Here is a 21234-nt window from a genome sequence, read left to right as displayed (position 1 = left end):
AATTCAATTCAAATTTATTAAACGTCTTGTATAATTGGGGCAACTAGATGGCAGAGTGGATAGATTGCCAGACTTGAAGTCAGGAAGATTCATCTTCCTGAGTTTAAATCCAGTCTCAGATGCTTCCTAGCTGTGTGTGATCCTGGGCAAGTCATGTCACCCTGTTTGCCTCAGCTCCCTCATTTTTAAAATGAAAATCTCAAAGGGACAGACATGACTGAAATGTCTGAACACATAATCTGAGGCACTAGATTAAAAAAAGATAAAATGAAGGTATACAAAGACCAAAAGAAGGGCTAATACCAGATTCATCTGGTAGCCACAGTTGGGAATATATAAAGATCTTGACATCCCTGACCTCAAGGAGTTTGTGGTGTTCTACTGGTAGAGAGTGAAGGTGGCATAGGACACACACACAGATAAATACAAAATATAGTTGAAACAGTACAGAGTAATCTCAAGTGAGAGTAGGGTTGGGAAACGTCTCCAATGCACGATGACACCTGAGCAGTGCTTTGAAGGAAGCTGGCGAGTCTAAGAGATGGAAGTGAGGAAGGGACATGTTGCAGTGGGCTGGGGCAGGGGCAGCTTGGGCAAAGGGCACAATAGCCCTCTTCTTTAATGAATGCAATATTAAGTTAGAAACTGGGAAGTGATCTCAGAGGTCAGAGGTTATCTTATTCAATCCCTTCATCTTTCAGATGAGGAAAGCTGAGGTCTACATAAATGACTCAGCCAGTATTTCCCAGAGTGGGATTTGAACCCAGGTCTTTGAATCCAGCCCCATGCTCTTTCCATTGTACCCCACTGCCTTCTTTCCTGTATTCATTTCCCACATTGGGTAATTCTAATGCTTGTGCTGTACACCACATTGGTAGTTTACCTTTCTGTGTGTTTATTTGAAATTGCTTAAGAGGAAGATGATGCCATATGTTTCTTAATTTTAGGAGTCTGCCACTCTTCTCCTTAAAAGCAAATAACCTTGTTTTTTTATTAATGAAGTATTTGATTTAGGATTGTACAGTTTTTCTGACCAGAAAGCCAAACACTTTATCTGGAGATGTGGCTGTTGGTAGCAAGAAGTAGTCTTTTCCCAGAGGAGTTATTTGTCTAATATTCTTATTATGGTTATTTGTCTGTTCATTACCTGTGGCAAATGAAGTTCTCCTCATTGCCAGGCTGAGAGGAGTGTAGCTCATTTGTGTTGTTTCTCAATAGAAAATATTTGCTTTGCTTTTGGATTATTCCAGGTTGGTTAAGAGTCTGGGGACATTCCACAGAATGTTCACGTATTCTCCTTCTCCTTTGCTGAGCCAAATCCCTTTCCACCTCCAATTTCTGTGCTTAAATGAAAAAACAAACCAAAACAACACATTATTCACTTTATCTCATTTCTACATCTTTGGTTTAATTCAACAATATGCCGTCTCTTCTCATAACCATTGGCCCTGACCCTGATTTCTGCCATTCAGTTTAGGTTTACTCCAGTCTCATTTGGGGTTCTTTTGGTGGCCCTGTATCACCAAAGACTCAGAAGCCAGTGTGTGGAGTAGCCAATGCAGTGGCTCGGTCTTTGTACCTTCATATTTTAGGGGAACTGCTTTTTGGGGTCACTCTCTCAGATTCCCTCTCTATCTCTGGACTTCCCAACATTTTGTTTGGTATGAGGTAAAAGTACTCTTTCTTGCTTTCATTTCTGGATTTATGCTTTGGGATCTTTGAGCATCATATTTGGACGAGAGAACAAATCTTACACATTTCACATACATGATACAGATGGAAAGGAGTCTTCTAACATGGTTTTCTAGATGACTGTGAAAATGAAAAAAAATCAATGACTCTTGAATCAAGGGGCCCAAGTTCAAATCTTGTTTCTGAGACTTTGCTACCAACAGTGACCTTGGGCAAGTCACTAACTCTTAGTTAAGTGCTTTGGGCCTCGTTCTGTTAAACTGCAAAATGAGGGACTGGAACTCAAAATGAGGGTCGGGCAGGTCTGGAAGAGTTATGGTAGACATTATTGTCCCCATTTTCTAATGTGGAAACCTGAAAGTTCAACCACGACTGGAAAACATCAAAGCTGGAATTCCAACCCAGGGGTCTCTTGACCCCCAAGTTCAAAGCTCTGTTATTGCTGAACTCAACATGCTACTTCCCACAATAACTTTAGTGACTTTAAATACTTACCTCAATCCCATCTTAATTTATATGTTGTGATTCTGCCACTGACAGTTTTCTTTGGTCTTTTTTCCCCCTTAGGTCTTTTGCTAAGCCTCCTAAACAGGTGCAAACTGTTTGTGAATGTATTCTGATTATAAAGGGCTACAAGGAACTCAACTGGAAGACTGCCAAAGGCATGATGTCTGATCCGAACTTCCTGAGGTCCCTAATGGAGATGGACTTTGATTCAGTTTCCCAGAGCCAAGTCAAAAATATTCGAGGCAAGTGTGGTGTAGATAACAAGAATGGCCCTCACATGGAAAGTAGAACCTGTCCCAGTTTTCTCTAGACCTTCTGGTGTTTTTATTTGTTTCAATCTAGATAAAACCATGGAATTTGGGTCTTCTTTGATGTCTTGGGAAAGAGATATAGCTGGGTCCCTAGGGAGAAATACATAACAGGGTCCATGGCTTTCATTTCAGCAAAGGGATTTTGAGACTCCTCAAAATGAGGCTGGACATAACATTTTCATTTAGCAATTTCCATATGATTTTTCTCCTATGTTTACATTTACTGAGGAGGATAGGATAAGTCCTTGACCTGACTTTGACCTTCCCAGTAGACTTCCTCTTATATAGAATTAATGATGACACATTAATAAGTGGGTGGTGAGTATAAGTGTCCCAAGTTATCAATCAACAGTCAACCCTTTAGTGCTTTGGTTCTTGAGGACCCAAGGTCTCTTTTGGTCTGAATTCTGAAGGAGTGATTCCTCCCAGAGACCCATTCTCCTAAATCTACATCTATATTTATATCATCTATACCAATGTTTATATTTATATCTATACTTATACCTATATCATCTATATCTATCTATATATCTCTCTACCTATATATTTACATCTTTATATTTATATATTAGCTCTATCTATATGTATACATATATATATTTATGACATCCATACCTATATCTCTGCCTGTTCTATAGTTATATCATCCATGTCTATTTTTATAACAGTATCATCTATACCTATGCTTATTGCCTATATCTTTATCTATTCTTATATTCCTGTATCTCTCTATATATCATTGATAACATGCTCTATGTCTATGAGGAAAGCAATTCTCATTGTATACCTATAACTATCCTGATGTTTTTGTTCTAAGTTCCTAGAAGCCCAGACCAGCTAGTCCGGCCCCTTCATTTCATAGAATGAGGGTTTCAGTGACTTCATCCAGGTCACTTGCCTAGATAGTAAGCAACAGGACCAAGATTCAAATCTCATTCCTTTGATCTAGGGCTCCTATTCCATATGCTTGCCCTGGTACCTGGACATCTTTCTCCAATTCTTGTGTCATTTTGATATTAGTTTTACTCCATCTCAATAAATAAAAATAGTTGTTTCCAATTATATGAAAGGACCCCCACTGGGGAGCTCTAAAGCATACTTTTGGGACCTGAGGGCCCAGAGAGCTCAGATGACAGCTGTGGCAAGTGAGGGTCCTCTCCCAAGAACTTCTAAGACCTCACTACCAATGTGGGTCATGAATCTCAGGCCTGCCAGCAATAGCAGATATAACATGGGCATAAGTTGGCAAGAGATTAAGCTGCATCTACAGACAGATCCTTTCAACAGAGGGAGAACAACTAGGGAGAAGGATCTTTGAAAATCTACTAGGAAGAAGGAAGAATTGGAAGGAGACTCCAATTCAGCTCATATTGATTTGCCTTTGCCCTTGTCTCATAGTCAAAAGGTGAAAAACAGATGTCTGGGACACTCGGATCTAAGAGTTGGATCTGTAGTTTATGGACATATTTATCAATGAATAATGAATTAGGAGTACTTCATTGGCCCTAAAGCATCTCTTTCTCTCTTTTTCAAAGTGATAGTTATGCCTCATTTTCTTGAACTGTCTGTTACACAGCCAAAATACTACTCAAACCAGAACTCTCTCTTCCCTCTCACCCCAAATCTTTCCCTCTTTTGAACTTCCCACTTTCTTCCCAGTCCCATCCTGTCATATCCAGGCCCAAGTGTGGCCCAAGTCTGGTGATTTCACCTCTGCAGCAGCTCAGCATCTCTTGAATATGCCCTCATCTCCTCTGATGCTACCTTTGCCATGGTTCAGGTCCCCACATCCCCTCATATCTGGATTATTACAATAGCAGCTGGTGAGTCTGCCTGCCTCCAGTTTCTGAACAAACTAACTGTCAAATTGATTATGCAGACCTCTCTATGTCGGACCCTCCACACCCCCTCCCATTTTATAAACTTCAGTGATTTCCTCCAGGATCAAATACAAAATGTTATTTGTCATTCAGAGGCCTTCATCACCTGGCTCCCTGATAACTTTCCAGTCTTCTGACCTTCCTCATCCCCAAGTACTTTGCCCCTTTGCTGTTCCTCACACAAGCATTTTTACTGACTGTGCTTCATACTTGGAACTCCTTCCTTCTCTTGTCTTCTTCCCAGCTTCCCTGACTTCTGCAAAGCCCTAGGATAAAATCTCATGTTCTGCCAGAAATTCTTTCCCAGCCTTCTTAATCTTTGTGTTTTCTTCCTGTCGTTATCTCTAGTTTATCCTATGTATGTTGTGTTTGCACATACTTGGTTGACTGTTACCTTTCCCCACCCCCACTCCCATTAGGTTGTGAGCTTTTGGAGAGCAGGATTTTTTTTTGCCCCCCTTTTTGGTAACCCCACAACTTACAGGCAGTATGCACTTAATGCTTACTGCCTGGACCACTGACTGAAAATTTCTGTTTTATCTTAAAGCTCTCTTAAAGAATCTCAATACAACCTTTGAAGAAATGGAGGCTGTAAGCAAAGCAGGGTTGGGCATGCTGAAGTTTGTCGAAGCTGTGATGGGTTACTGTGATGTTTTTAAAGAAATCAAGCCCAAAAGAGAAAAGGTAATGCTCATTTGTGAACCCTAGAGAATAACTGGGGTGAGTCTGGATTGGAGCATACTGGCGTCTCATGTGCCCACAACCCTACTGTGTTGGTCTACATTAGAAACCCCTCCCTGCACTTTCTTGTATACCTCCTTTTAGATGAACCAGGAAATGGGAAGAGCTGAGTTCTCCAAAGTTTTTTGTCAAATTCTGTATATGAAGAGAATGAAACAAAAAGGTTTTGAAATGAGTAATTCATTAAGGCGAATTAAGGTAGAATTTAGAAAACCAAAAATGAAGATGACATGCATGTACTAGTCTGCTAATAGTTTCCATTGATTAAAAGCAAAGAAACAATGTATTGCTGCCACTCTTGCCTTCAAATGCCTTCTTCTGCACTTTTAATTTGGTGCTATATCTTAATGCTAGAAGTCACCAGTAAGCATAGAAATTTTATATAATGTATGTATGTATGTTTATGTACACACAAGCACACATATACATATAAATGTGTTCATATGCCTAGCCTTGTGTATAAGGAGAGGACTGTCTTGTGGCTCAGAGGAAGAATATACATCTTTAGCCTCTTCTCTTTCCATCTTTCTCCAAGGGGGAAGCAGGAAGTTGGGGTGGGAGATTATTCTGCTCAGAGAAAGGGATTACTGGGTTAGAAGTATGTCTGTTTTCTCTCTTAAATGTTGTTCATTTATGGGGCATGATGGGGTTCCATCTAACTTCAGATCACTTTGTCATTTTGGTTAGGGAAAGAAGAGCCTAAATTCTGTATCCAAGGCTTGACCCCTTTCCCACATAGAGAATACAATTCATTTATCAATCATAACAGAAATCAGAGAAGATCTATAAAGGAGATCTACCCAAATGAAGGAACTCTCCCACTGGAAGTAAGGTTAGAGAGTGTTCTAGATCTCACCAAGTGGAAAACTCCCTGAAGTCTCTAGAGAAGAAAGCTGGGAACAAGGACATGATGACGTTTGCCAACTCTTCCCAGAATCTTTTCCTTTAGTCATCTTCACTCTTGGAGCTGGAAGTCAGAAGTACATGAAGCAGACTTGAATCTTGATGAGCCTCAAAGGGGACTTAACCTCATACCAACTCCTCCCTACCCCCACACAGGGCAAGGTCTTTATCTCCACTAAGAAGTAGAGGGCTCCATCCCAATCGGCTTTGAGACAGGGATTATAGACATATATATCATACACATATGCACACAAATACATACATACTTATATTCATATATCTATAAATGTATCCATACACATATCTCTATAAAAACATACATCACCATTAACATAAACACACACTCACACATGGAGAAATGTGACCTCATGTTCACTTAAGTGCAAATTGAGTTGAAGGATTGATCTTTGAAGCAAGGAGTTGAAAAAGTAATTGAAGAAAGAAATCCAGTTTGTGCTGGTCTGTGGCACTAAATCACTTGGTCTCCTGAGCACTTCATTAGATCACATAGGTGCAGTCCAAGCCTTAGAACAAGTCCAAGTCTGGTAGCCCCTCTCCCCGCTCACTGCACCCCCTTCTACTATTCTCAGTCATTGTATCTACTCTTTCAACTACAGGTGGCGAGGCTGGAGAGGAACTATTTCCTAAGTAAAAGAGAACTCGAGAGAATTCAGAATGAGTTGGCTCTACTCCAGGCTGAACTAGAAGCTTTAGGAGCCAAATATGAGGCTGCCATATTAGAAAAACAACAGCTCCAGGAAGAAGCGGAGATCATGGAAAGGAGGCTGATTGCTGCAGATAAGCTGATCTCTGGCTTGGGCTCAGAAAACGTGAGGTTAGCTTAGTTTTATGAAAGGCAGTTAGGGCAAGTTTCTTGTGTGGAATCCAGAAAGTGAATGGTTTGATTTGGGATGTTTGTCCCTAAAAAATGGCTCCTTTTATAAAGTGGCTTCTTTTCTGTCATCTAAATGACTCTGTCATTTGTAAACAGACTTTATATCCTGATAAGTACAAAGGACCCAGATCAACTATAGGACTAAGGAAGGACATATGACATAAGGCATGTGACTGATCCTTGAGGCATCTGGAACTTTAGGGTTTGGTGGCTTCTGGTTCAATGTCTGGTGCCAATGGCTGTGGGAGTCAGTACTACTCCTAGCAGGGTGATAAAATGACCTATGGGGTCCTTTGTGACTCAAGAAGTCTATGATTAGAGTCATAATCTGCAAATTATAAACGTGGTGGGTCATATTGTCCCATGGCCATGCTGTCCATTTTGTTAATATTGCCAATTACTCATTTGATGGTATGTTTCTGCCAACTTGTAGAAATAGTTGACTTGGAAGAATTTGGCAGGTAGATTCCAAGAAAGTGCTGAGTCTTCTAAAATTCCTACTATTTGGGTCTGAACTTAACAACTGGCCCGGGATGACGGTTTCTTCCCCATCAGATGGTTAGCTGAGTTGGAAGAGCTGATTCACCGGAGATTCAAGTTGCTGGGCGACTGCCTGCTCTGTTCAGCCTTCCTGAGCTATGAAGGGGCCTTCAACTGGGAGTTTCGAGATGAGATGGTCAATAAGGTGTGGCAAGGAGACTTGCTGCAACGGCAAATCCCCCTGAGCCAACCTTTTCGTCTAGAAAGCCTGCTCACCGATGATGTAGAAATAAGTAGGTAGGTTGATGCTCTTCAGCCAAGAGAGCAGCGCCATTGTTTCACGGCATATGATTTGGGAGGAGATAGCAGGGAAGTGGGTGGTCCTCTGGTGTGGTGGCACTGGAGGAAGCCAGGCTTGGGTGGAATCTGAATTTAGTATGAAAAGAGAGGCAGGTCTTAGCATCTCCCCTAGAGCAGGGATGGAGCAGACAGAGGTTTCCTCCTGATAATGGGCATGGGGTCATTGGTCTGTTCCCTTCCACAAGGAATCATCTTTTTATTCAGTCTTTGCCATTTAGACTTTGAGCAATACAGTAAAAATAATAAAGGAAGCCTTGATACAGAAGAGATTTTCTGATGTTTTGATTCCCAGGTGGGGCTCCCAGGGCCTGCCTCCTGATGAGCTCTCTGTTCAGAATGGTATTCTTACCACTAGAGCCAGTCGCTTTCCTTTGTGTATTGATCCCCAGCAACAAGCCCTAAACTGGATAAAGAGAAAAGAAGAAAAAAATAACCTACGGGTAAGGCTAAAGTTATTAACAACTCTTCTGTTTCTTTGATTTGGACCCTACAGAATGTGAAATGAATGTGAAATTGTAAAGACCTATTCCTGACAGTCTTTATTTAAGTATTAATAGAAAAGACCCAAGGATGGGAAGTTGGAGTTGTGTGGTCAGCCCTATACTCTTTTATTGTTTTAAACAATCAATGGTTTGGATAAATGACACATTTTTCAAATTTGTGGATGGAACGAAGTTGAAAGGAAAAAGCTAGTGAGTTAGATGACAGAGCTGTAATCCAAAAAGATGTCAACAGGCTAGCTGGAGTGTTGGAGGATAAGAATAATGGCTGGCATTTATCTAGCTTTTTAATGTTTGCAAAGCACTTTACAAAGATTATCTCATTTGGTCCTCAAATGAAAGAATATAGCCCCGAAAGACAGGCAATATTGCTACACCTATTTACATATGAGGAAACTGAGGCAGACAGGGATCAAGTGACTTGTCCAGGGTTACACAACTCATAAGTGTCTGAGGATGGATTTGAATGAGAATAAATATAAAGTTTTACCCTTTGGTACCAAAAAAATCAATTTCACAAAAGCAAGATGACTAGAAGACTCAGTTTTTGTGAAAGATGTGAGAATTTTAGTGGACTTTCTGCCCAAAAAATAACCTCCTGACTGTGGGACCCTGGGCCAATAAGTTAACCTCTTAGAGCCCAGATGACTCTCAGGGTTTAAATTTCAGAAGGGTTGCTAGTCTGTATTTGTGAAGGGATCTCCTCCCCCCAAAATAAGGAAATACAGATTGCTCACTTCTCTTCCTTCCCTTTCCTTCCAAAAAAAGGATATAGAAGCTTGGGAGGATTCAACAGTATGACACTGAAGCCAAAAACCCAATGAGAGAAGTCACAGTTCCTTTCCAGCTAGTACTCCCCCCACCCCCCAGGATTCAAAGCCATATGGGGATCTACCCATAGGTGCCCACATGGACCCATGTGGATATATATATAAACATACAGACACAGATGTACAGAGAAAAATGTAGATAAGGGAACATACAAGTATCACACAGAGATACAATCCAGAAATACTTGTAGATAAGCAGACCTATACATGGTCACACAGACATGTTAAAGACACACAAGACAACACATGGACACATATGGACCCCCCACTGACACACAGATACGCACAGGTACAAATGCACACAGATACACACTTTCCTTTCTTTTTCACATTTTTTAATTCCAATTTCTTCCTGCTGTTGACTTCTAGCAATTTTCTTTCCCTTTTTCAGAGGCAGCATTTCCTAGCATCCCATTCTTTTATTTAGTGGTTCTTAATCTGGGGTCTAAGAACTTGGTATTTCAAGTAGTTTGATAACTATATTTCACTATAATTAGTTCCTTTGCAAGTCTATGTAATTTGTTATATCCATTTGAGACCATCATTCCGAGGAAGGCTCCATGGGCTTCACCGGGTTGACTGCCCATGATTTCAGGACAGGGAAAAAGGCTTAAGAGCCTAAGCTTCTTCTCTTTTGGTAAAGGCATATTCACTTTCCATTTGTTCTGATCTTTTTGTCAGGTTGCTTCTTTCAATGACCCCGATTTCATCAAACAGCTGGAAATGTCCATAAAGTATGGAACCCCTTTCTTGTTCCAAGATGTGGATGAATATATCGACCCAGTGATTGATAACGTATTGGAAAAAAATGTGAAAAACATTCAAGGACGACAGTTTATCATATTGGGAGACAAAGAAGTTGATTATGATATGAATTTCAAACTCTACCTGAACACCAAACTGGCCAATCCCAAATATTCTCCATCTGTGTTTGGAAAAGCCATGGTGATCAACTACACTGGTGAGAGTGTAGAGAATCTTTATTGGGAATCATAGGGTCATAGACTTGGACTTGTAAGGAGCCTCCAAGACCATCTAGTCTAACCTCTTAATTTTAGAGTTAAGGAAACTGAGGCCCACAGAAGAGAACTGACTTTCTGGGATTGCACAGTTGATGTCAAAGTAAGAATATGGATGCAGATCTTTCTTTTTTCAAGTCTGGTGCAATATCTATTCAAGGAGTTGTGATCATGGAGCCCTCCCAAAGTATCATTAGATTTAAGGCTAAATCCTCTATTATGGGTGCAGAATTCCAGTCTAATAATAATAATAATAATAATAATAATAATAATAATAATAATAATTGCTAACATTTCTGTAGCACCATTCTAACAATAACATTCCCTTGCTTGAGAATACTCATTGGCTCTCCAGACTAGGATAAAGTTCTCCACAATCTGACTTGAGCTTCCTTTTTTTTAAAATTTATTTATTTAAGGCAATGGGGTTGAGTGATTTGCCCAAGGTCACACAGCTAGACAATTATTGTCTGAGGCCAGATTTGAACTCAGGCTTTCCTAACTCCAGGGCTGGTGTTTTATCTACTGTGCCACCTAGCTGCCCCATTGAGCTTACTTTTTATTCATCCATCCAATAAGGACTTATAAACATCTGCCATATGCAAGACATGCTTGGGATACTGATGGCTCAGAGTACCAATAACAAATACTTCTATTTGGTCCAGAAACCCCTTCCAGATTGAATGTTTTTAAACTGGGCAAAAGAAGTCTTTTTTTTTTTTTTTACCTAGCCTTGCCTCAGTCAAACTGAGACCTGACAAAGACCTTAGCTTAAAAAGACAAAAAACCCAAACCAAAATAAAACTTTAAAAGTCTCTCATTGCATCTGGGGCTATTTTTAGTTGTTCTGACCTATATCTGTTCACTGGGCTTAGATGACTTTGGAGGAGAAAGTGAGGCTGATGACTTTGCACAGCCCCCCCCACACTTAAATCCAATTCACTGACAAGTCATTACATCACTTTCCTGATGTCATTGGTCCCCTTTGAGAATCAGGAACAAATAATAACAAGCCGTGAGTGTCTGCCTTGTGTGAGGCCCTGTGGTATGCTCTGGAAATGTAAAGGCAAAATGGTCACCTTAGAAAGAATTTACATTCCATATTCCACTTATCTGCACAGCTAAGTAAATATGAGCTTTCTCATATTGCTCCTCTTCTCTTTCCAGATATTCATATTGCTCCCCTTTATACCATCCCTGTGCCTGTCAAAGTAGTCTTTTGTTATTCACTGAACTAAGGATCCTATTCTCTCTCTCTTTCTCTCTCTTTCTCTCTCTCCCTCTCTCTCTCTCTCTCTCTCTCTCTCTCTCTCTCTCTCTCTCTCTCTCTCTCTCTCTGTCTCTCTCTCCCTCTCCCCCTCCATTTCTCTCTCCTTTCTCCCTTCTCTATCTCTGTGTGTCTCTCTCTTTTTTTAGTACAAACACTATCCCCAGAGCCTTGAATGCTTTCTCTTCTCACTGCTGTGCCTTAGAAACTTTTCTTCCTTCAGGATGAAAGTTCATGGGCCATCCCCTTTCTAGAGGGGGTTTTTCCTGATCTTTGCAAATCCCCTTTGTTTATATTTCTTCCTGTTGTGTGGTGAGCTCCTCGAACACAGGGACTGTTCACCCTTTTGGCTGGTATGTGATAGAACACCTTGAACTGAATGATTTGTACCAGGTGATGATCCAAAGGAAAAAAAGTGCCTATCTGAAAACTATTGGAAGTCAGACCAGTCTCCTTGTCCCATCCACAGTCACGTTGAAAGGCCTTGAGGACCAGCTGCTCAGTGTCATTGTGGCCTATGAGAGAAGAGAACTGGAGGAGCAGAGGGAGCACCTCATCCAGGAGACGAGTGAGAACAAGAACTTGCTCAAAGACCTGGAAGATTCTCTCCTTCGAGAACTGGCGACATCCACGGGCAACATGTTGGATAATGTGGACTTAGTGCAGACCCTTGAGGAGACAAAGACGAAGGCCTCTGAGGTGAGGGAGCTCCATCCCATCAGCCTTATATGCTTGCCATCACTACTCGCCCTGGTCCTCTGTGGTCCTCATTACTTATAGGGGAGAGAATGATGGATGTGGCATCAGGAGGACCTGGGGGAGAAGGGAAAGGTAGTCAAAGTTGGGAAGACACTGTGCTTAGAGCTATGCCTAGAGACCAAAGTTGCAGACAGATTATGAACTTGTATCCTGGAGCCCTGGGAGCAGAGTAACCCAGTCCTCTGAATTTCCTCAGCCCAAAAGAGTTTTTTCAATCACTTGTAAGCAGCATCCTCAAGTCTTGTTTTTTTTCCCCACCTCTAATGTTTTCAGCCCATCACAAAATTATACCTTTGTGATTTTACAGGTTTTCTTATATGAAAAACAAACAAACATGTTCTGATACAGACCTTTCCTTTAGGTGTTAGAGAAACTCAAATTGGCTGAAAAGACAGCAGTGGACATTGATCGACTGCGTGACGGCTACCGGCCTGCTGCCAAGAGGGGCGCCATCTTGTTCTTTGTTTTATCAGAAATGGCACTCGTGAACACCATGTATCAGTATTCCTTGACTGCCTTCTTAGATGTCTTTATTCTCTCACTTAAGAAATCTTTGCCTGATTCTTTTCTTGGGAAGAGGTTAAAAAACATTATGGACACTCTAACTTTCAACATCTACAACTATGGCTGCACAGGTTAGCATGACTATAGTGAGGGGGTTAATTCCTGCAATCACATCCCTGACTTTAGGAAAACCTGCCGATGAAAATTTGTATTTATAAAACAGAGATTGTGGTTGATAATTCAGGTTAAAAGAAGAAAGGGTTCATTAAAATGACAGAATTACAGAATTTCAGAGTTGGAAAGGATCTCAGAAGCCATCTAATCCATCCTGAATAAGAATATCCTTTACAATATATTCAACTAATATCTCCAGAGAGGGAACCTATTTCCTCCTGAGCCAGAAAATTGTAATTTGGTAAATCTCTAATTGTTAGTAGATTGATTCTTATTTCAAACAGAAATCTCTCTCTCTCTCTCTTTCTCTCTCCCCTTCTCTCTCTCTTGACAACTAGCATAGTAATCAACACTTTTTCTGCAGTGTAGGCTTATTAAATATTTTCCTTACAACCATCCTGTGGTTGGAAGTGGTACCCATGTCATCACTACTATTTTATAGCTGAGATCGTCGAGGATTTCTCCGGGGTCAGAATTGTTTTTTGAACTTATGTCTCATGACTTTAGTGTTCTTTTTACTCTACCACTCTCTTTTTCCTTTTAAAGTATGATATCTTGGCATATATACTTTTTCATTATCCTGGTCACCTTTCCCTGATATATGTAAGCTTCCCTCTCAAATCCTAGTTCTAGCCGATCAAGAGTATATTAAAGTAATTTCTTTTTTTGTTCTAAACATGTCCTTCCATAACACAATGAAGATTGTACCTTTTTGGGTTGCTACATTTCACTGTTTCTTTTTATAACATTTGCCACCCCAGTTCTTTTTCATAAGACCATCATTCCTTTTAAGTCATTCTTTTTCCCGTTTTGTATTTGTACAACTGATTTCTTGAATCCAGATATAGAACTTTACATTAATCTGTTAAATTCCTATATATTTTTTTCTTTTTAAAACTTATATTGATAGTTTTGATTTTTACCTGACTTAAATTTCCCAGTATATCTTTCCTTCTGCTCCTACCTGGAATGTTATCCCCTATAATAAAGAGTAAAAAGGAGGTGAGAGGAGGGCATTTTAGCAAAATTAAACAATACCTCAACCAAATATGACAGAATATACTGTATTCCAAACAAATGGTCTCTCACCTCTTCAAAGAAAGGAAGTACATTTTCATATGCTTTCTCTTCTTCAGGACCAAATTTATTTATTATCACTACATAGCATTCAGTTTTTATTTTCTTTGTTGTTTCGGCACATTTTTTCTATCTTTATTTTGTCTTTCAATGTGTTAGTCATCCCTCTCAGTTTCATGTTATGTAGTAATTTGATAAAAATACCATTTATACCTTCATTCAAGTCATTTATATAAAGGTTTAGCAGCTCAGGACCAAGGATAGATCCCTGAAACATTCCCCTCCAAAATGAAAGCAATCCATTAAGTGATATTTTAGTCATTCAATCTTCCTCTCTGTCATCCTGAATCTCTTTGTTTTATCTGAAAACATGAGTCATTTTTATTCACTTTCCCCAATCTAGAAACCTGATTAAAAAAAAAAGACAAGTCTGCTTTAACTGAAATTACCTTTTCTTCCTTTAAAAAATTTGTTTTTCAATTAGCAAACATTTTTATTTTCTCTCCTTTCATCCCCAACTCCCCACTCCATTTAAAAGTGTGCTAGGGCAATAAATACAAGTAAAGGGGAAAAAAATCCCCTAAAACCAAAGTCCCTGTTTTCAAAGAGCTCCTGTTTCTAATGGGGGAGATAGCATGCCAATAACTAGGTCCATGCCGGCTCCCTCCAGAATGGCTAGAAGGTGATCTGAAAGGGAACCAGAGAGGCCTCTGGCAGAAGGTAGAGATAAGAGTTGGATTTTGAAGGGAGCCAAGGGAGCTGGCCAGAGGAGGGGAGGAGGGAGGGGTGTCCCAGGTCTGAGCTGGCAGATGTGAAAGGCCCAGCAGCCAGAGGGGCTGGCTGGGACTGACTGGCTGGGACCTGACACTTTCTCAGGCTCCCTTGATGTTTTTACCATAGGGCTATTTGAGAAACACAAGCTGCTCTTTGCTTTTAATATGACGATCAAGATAGAACAAGCAGATGGCAGGGTCCCTCAAGAGGAGCTGGATTTCTTTTTGAAAGGTAACAAGTTTGCACAATTTCACAATTCTCTCCACCCCAACATTCCAAATCTTTTTTTTTCCCCTAAGGCAATGGCATTAAGTGGCTGTTAAGGTCACACAGCTAAAGTAAGCATTAAATCTCTGAAGCTACATCTGAACCCAGGTCCTCCTAACTCTAGGGCTGGTGCTTTATGTCTACTGCACCACCTAGTTGTCCTCCAGCTTTTCAGATCTATATGGAAGATGTTAAAAAAAATGTGCTGAAAACCTAAATTGAATTGACTTGGCTTTCCACTTCATAATGTGGATGAGAATTTGCTGTGCTAATTTTATAGTCAGCCATCACTTCAGGTTCCAAACCTAAGCTGATGTGACTGATTGAACTCAATGGATAGAAATAGTGACCTTTCTCCTTCCATACCTATATCTCTTGTCTCTGTATGAGAGCAACTGGAGCCCTCTGAATTGTCCCTCATTTCAGTGTCTACTGGCAGACCACAAGGGTTCCTTGTCTTCCCTTGTTGTGAATAGGAAACATTTCACTGGAGAAAAGCAAGAGAAAAAAGCCTTGTGCTTGGTTGGCTGATCAGGGCTGGGAAGACATTATACTTTTATCTGAGCAGTTTCCAGATTTTGGGACACTTCCTGATGATGTAGAAAAGCACCAGGAACTCTGGAAGAAGGTGAGCTCTGTGACTGTGTCTGCTCATGGTTGCATCTTCTTCTCATTGCCTAACAATCCCCAACACAACTTTGGTTGAAGCTGAGTGTTCTTAATATGGAGCCCACAAACTTTATTTTTTTCCTTGTCTTTTTATTTTTTATTTAAGGCCGTGGGGTTAAGTGGCTTGCCCAAGGTCACACAGCTAGGTTATTAAGTGTCTGAGGTTGGATTTGAACTCAGATCCTCCTGACTCCAGGGCAGTGCTCTATCCACTGTGCCACCCACAAAATTTTACTTTTAAAAAATATGATAATTGCATTTCATTATCATTGGTTCCCTAAGTGATGGATTATCATTCTAGCCATTTTATTTTAGGTATTTAAAAACATGATTCTGAGAAGAGGCCCAGAAGCTTTCCCCAGACTGTCTTTCTAAGGGGTTCATGACACAAGAAAAGTTAAGAACCTAAACTTTAAAGGTTTAGACCTTTCTAGACTAATTCTTTTATGGTTTGTTAGATATTGTATTTCTCTCTCTTCATCTTTATCCCCATTCCTTTATGGATATCCATGAACTTAGCTAAATTAAATTGCCCTTTTTGAGCTAGACTTTAAGCTGATTGGTTGGGAGATGAGATGGAAAGCAGAGACTGGCTCATGACAGCTGGTCCATAGCCTTTCTGATTTGATAAACTGCCATCTTTTTTCCCCAGTGGTATGACCTGGATTCACTGGAACAGTTTCAATTTCCCCTGGGTTATGACGACCGTATAACCAGTTTCCAGAAACTGCTTATTTTACGATGTTTCCGAGTGGATCGAGTATATAGGGCAGTTACTGATTATGTGACTGTGACCATGGGGGAGAAGTAAGTAAGAGGCTCTTTCTTGGTCTTTTTGTGGTTTGTAATGATGGTGAGAGCTTTGGGATCTCTGTGCTTCCCTCATGCACCCCCTGGGCACCGTCCACCTCAGGTGGACATGATGCGAGTGTCATGATGCAAGTCGTCATGATGCGAGTGTCAGAAAGCTACATTTGAACTGATCCTCAAATGAGACAGAGATGGCACCTGATCTGGAAGCCCCTGACAGTAAGTGACAGCCAGGTGGCCAGTTTCTGATCCTGCCTCTGACATATCCTGGCTAGAGAATCCCCAGCCAGTGCCTTAACCTCTCAGTACCTTCTCTCTGTTCTGTAAGAGTTGGGAAAGACATCAAATGGACATCCTTTTAATAGAAATCCTTGTCACCAATCTTGAAAATTGGTTGTTTGAGGGTCTCCATCACCTCTGGCCTCAATGAGCCAGACACTATTTCCACATTGATCTTCTTCCATTCTCTAGCTTCCTAACCTATCTTCCACACAGCTGCAAAAGTGATCATTCTGAGTCAGTCAATCAATCAATCAATTCATCGAAATTGTTCATAAGCATTGCCAATGGGCCAGGCACCATACTGAGCACAGAAGTGACAGCCTCTACCCTGCAGGAGGTTACAATCTGTTGGGCAAAACATGTCCCTGACAAATACAAAATGAATACAAGATAGTCTTAGGATGGAGGACATGAAGCCAAAGGTAGTTGAGGAGATGACAGTCTCAGGGGAGACAATAGGCAAATTAATTTGTACAGAAAATCTTTATATAGGAGAATTAAGGGGAGGAAGGTGCCAACATTAAGACATTCCTGTAGAAAAGGGGATTTTAGCTGGGACTTGAAGGAAGCCCAGACAGTCAGGAGGCAGAGTTAAGGGGAGAGAATGTTGCTGGCCTGTAAAACATCTGAGGTTCCTGGACCAGTCAGAAGACCTGGACTGAAGACTTGTCAGGGAGAGAGGTGTAAGAAGCCTGGAAAGGTAGGAAGGGGCCAATGATGAGGGGCTTTGAACATTTTGTATTTGATCCTGGAGATGATAGGATCCCACTGTAGTGTATTGAGGGTAAGTGATGAAACAATCAGGCATGTACTCTAGGAAAATCACTTTGATGACTGGAGGATAGATTGGAATGGAGAAACTGCTGAGGCAGGCTGACCCCTCAGCAACTATTGTAAACGTCCTGGTGTGAGGAGTAAGGATTGGAGAGGTGTTGTTGCAAAGGTGAATTGACCAGGTCTTGGCAATAGCTTGGATTTAGGACTGGATGGTGGTGGTGAGAGATAGTGGAGAATCCAGGATGACTCCTAGTGTGTGAGCTTGAGGGAGTGAGGGGATGGTGGAGTAATTTGTGGAGTAGGAGGTCGGGAGGGTTTAAGGAGAAAGATCAGGAGCTCTGTATGGACATGGTGAGTTTACTGTCTGAGAGGCAATTGGAGATGTGAGATTGGAAGACAGCAGAGAGACTGGGGCAGGAGAGGTGACTTTGAAACTCATTAATGTGGAGACGGTTATTAAATCCATGGAGGTTGATGAGTATAATAGTCTCATTAAATGAAGGAAGTCATAAATTAAAAGGCTAGAGGCAGATTGGGAAAGGCTTTCAATGTCAAACAGAAGACTGCATTTAATTCTAGACATAGTAGATATAGCCTGGAACTTCTTAAGCAAGTTAGCAATACATTCCTGTGCTTAGGGGTGTAGCTTTAGAAGCGCTGTGGAAGACCCACCAGAGTGAGTAGAAGGGAAAAGCCAGTTAGAAACCTTGTTGCACCAGGCTCCACTGCAGCCCTCCATGACTTCCTATATAGTTTTCATGAATTTCTGGTGGCCATTCTTTTGATTCAGTTGGACCTTGGATCATATTGGTCACTTGAGGGGCCCACAAGGCTTTTCCAGCTTGTGTCACTCAAGCTAGGTCGTGCTCTACCTTGATGGACATCAGGATGATTTTGTTAAATGCTTTCCATGCACATGCCTATTTATGCATAACCAATAGAAAGGGATAGTTGTATTCTTTGTATTAATGAACCCCCAAACTTGTGACCAAATTCCCAATGGATTCCCGGGTCCTTCCCTGGTTATGTTTAGTGTTAGGTTTACATTTTTCTTCTTAACTAATGTCTTAATTAATCTGCTTGACAGGTTATGAACAGTGTTGACTATACTTTGAATCTATAAATCTCTAGCCTCCTTTCATAACTATAGTTGATGAATGTCAAGAAAGCCATTGACATTGAATTCATGTCTCCAACTTCAAGGGTTATCTGCTAATTAGATTTCCTCTCCAAAGAGAGGAGAATAATTCTGTGAGCAACTGAAGAATCTTATCTGGGCTCTTTCTCCTGCTAGGTATGTTCAACCCCCAATGATCAGCTTTGATGCCATTTTTGAACAGAGCACTCCAAATTCACCTATTGTTTTCATTCTGAGTCCTGGATCTGACCCTGCCAGTGATCTGATGAAATTAGCTGATAGATGTGGTTTTGGAGGAAATCGCCTCAAATTCCTTGCAATGGGTCAAGGTCAAGAGAAGGTAATTTGTTCTGGGGAAGAGAGAGAGAGAGAGAGAGAGAGAGAGAGAGAGAGAGAGAGAGAGAGAGAGAGAGAGAGAGAGAGAGAGAGAGAGATTATCTGTGTATGCATGTGTATGCATCTGCCTTTGCAAGAGTGGTTTTGGTATCTGGGAAGTTGAGGCAAGTCTTTGCATATTGGCATTTACCTTCATACTTTAACCCAAGGACAGTTTTCCCTATAGATCTTTTCCTGAAAATGAATTGTATTTCTGTCTTTATGTAATAGTAACAAAATTTTATGTGATATATATATATATATATATATATATATATATATATGTATTATATATGGACCCTGTGACCAAGGAAACATAAGCCCAGTGAGTCAAAGTCCTACACAATGTGACCAAATAATCAAGTGGTGGTTAGCTCTCTCCAACTCCTGTGAGACTATTGCTTTTGGAAGATTACTGTGATTCATGGAATATGCATTCCATAATTCCTGAAACCGAGTGTAGGGTTTGCATCCTCAAAGTGGTCACCATGGAGCACCATTGTTACAATTGTCTTCTTGATTTAAATAATGGGAAGTTGAACTAAAGTCCCCCTGGATTTGCCTTGGATGAGCAGTATGTCTGCCCCATGAACATCTGCAGGGGTGGAAGCTCCTGCTCACTGAGGTTCCATGTAGAAAAGTGAATCCTCCCCATGATCATGTGCTGAGGTTGGAACCAGACCAGTGACAAGTATTGTCTGGATTTTTTTATTCTGGGTCAACACCTGGATTAAAGATGAAGAAGTGTTGGGTTTTGGTTCAGAACCATGATTTTAGTGACTTAAGGAACTTCTGGTGTGGAAACACCATCTACCACCCCAGAGCAGGGTCTCCTCAATAATTTGAGGTAGGAGGATGGAGAGGTTTGGTGACTCATCTCTAGTTATAAACTGGGCTATGATGGGACAGGACAAGACCCCAGGGGCAAGACTGCCTGTCCCATAATGCTTACAAAGTCATGATTTTCAAATCCTGCCTCTGACCCTTAGTAGCTGTTTGACCTTGAGTAAGTCACTTATCTCCCTAGGCTCTTCTGTGAAGGGTCAGGGTCGGGCTTATTCTGCTTGGAGGTCACCAACTCATGACCCCTCTACTGTGATTGGTACAGTTGGCATTGCAGCTGCTTGAGACCGCTGTGGCCCGGGGTCAGTGGCTGATGCTGCAGAACTGCCACCTTCTTGTCAAATGGCTCAAGGACCTGGAGAAGTCTCTGGAGAGAATCACAAAACCTCACCCAGATTTCCGCCTGTGGCTCACTACTGACCCCACTAAAGGCTTCCCGATCGGAATCCTGCAGAAATCATTAAAGGTATGGGGCTATGAGATAAAGAATTGCCCATCTGTTTGTCCATCCATCTGTCCTTGTTACCAGACATCCAACAGCGGCTGATAGGGGCCCAGGGGACTGTAAGGAGAGGTGGCTCTGCAGGGAGAATGGAGACCCCTCCCTCTTGCCTTCCTGCTCTGCCATCTTCAGTCCCTGTTGACAAAGGGTCCTGGCCCAGAGGGGCAAGGGCCAGGTTTGAATTCTGAATCCTTCTATTGGCTCAGGCTGTGACTTGAAGAAAGTTACTCTTCTTCTCCAGATGTTGGTGTTTTCCTCTATAAAAATGAAAGGGGGCCTAAAGGAGATCATATCAAGGCCTCTACTTCAGTTCTTTGTATGCCTGGCACCTTGAGAGAAAAATCTCTTTGCATGGCCAAATAATGTTAACTGGGTGAAACCATCGTACCATATGTGGATGTAGAGATGACATTATTTTATTTTATTCCCTTATTTTAAGTACAGGCATGCCTGGAGTGTCTAGAGTATGGGTGCCAAGCTGTGGAGCATGTATATGACTTGGGGTTGAGGTAGGGGCCTGGGCTCTGGCCCCATGCTAATGGACATACACAACTTAAGTGTCCTTTACTAGAGGATCAGAGCACAGACCATGCCGTCTCCCTGCCCATGGGTCTGTGCATGATTCAAGAGTGGGCCTAGAGACAGCAATAGCAATAATCAGACAAGGCTTGTCCACCTCTTCTCCACATATGTCAGCTCGGAGTACCCCACCCATATTGTTCAATTTACATTATTTTGGGAAAAAAATGTTTATGCATTCTCCAGGGTGCAGGGCAGGTGTGGAGAAAGTTTTCATCCCCTCCACTTGATAGGTGAGGAGCTCCACAATGAGAGGTTCAGGGGCTTCTTTAGGGGATACAACCAGGATAGAAACCAAGATCTTGTATTTCTTTTTTTT

The 21234-nt window shown here is 41.3% G+C and overlaps 1 protein-coding gene across 1 annotated transcript in view; it reads left to right on the top strand.

Moving 5' to 3' along the window:
• DNAH10 (dynein axonemal heavy chain 10) overlaps positions 1-21234 on the top strand; it is a 154816-nt gene that overhangs the window by 125281 nt on the left and 8301 nt on the right. Inside the window, exons 56-68 of the mRNA XM_074202238.1 lie at positions 2260-2441; positions 4938-5074; positions 6652-6869; positions 7485-7706; positions 8062-8209; positions 9781-10060; positions 11855-12084; positions 12506-12779; positions 14800-14904; positions 15417-15568; positions 16262-16416; positions 18773-18956; positions 20100-20300. Coding sequence (XP_074058339.1) covers positions 2260-2441; positions 4938-5074; positions 6652-6869; positions 7485-7706; positions 8062-8209; positions 9781-10060; positions 11855-12084; positions 12506-12779; positions 14800-14904; positions 15417-15568; positions 16262-16416; positions 18773-18956; positions 20100-20300 — 2488 coding nt within the window. The remainder of the gene's footprint in view (positions 1-2259; positions 2442-4937; positions 5075-6651; positions 6870-7484; positions 7707-8061; positions 8210-9780; positions 10061-11854; positions 12085-12505; positions 12780-14799; positions 14905-15416; positions 15569-16261; positions 16417-18772; positions 18957-20099; positions 20301-21234) is intronic.

Source organism: Macrotis lagotis, chromosome X (assembly GCF_037893015.1).
Source record: "Macrotis lagotis isolate mMagLag1 chromosome X, bilby.v1.9.chrom.fasta, whole genome shotgun sequence".
NCBI lineage: Eukaryota > Metazoa > Chordata > Mammalia > Peramelemorphia > Peramelidae > Macrotis > Macrotis lagotis.
Note: the sequence above shows the minus strand (reverse complement) of the source record. Positions and strands in the feature narration are given on the sequence as shown.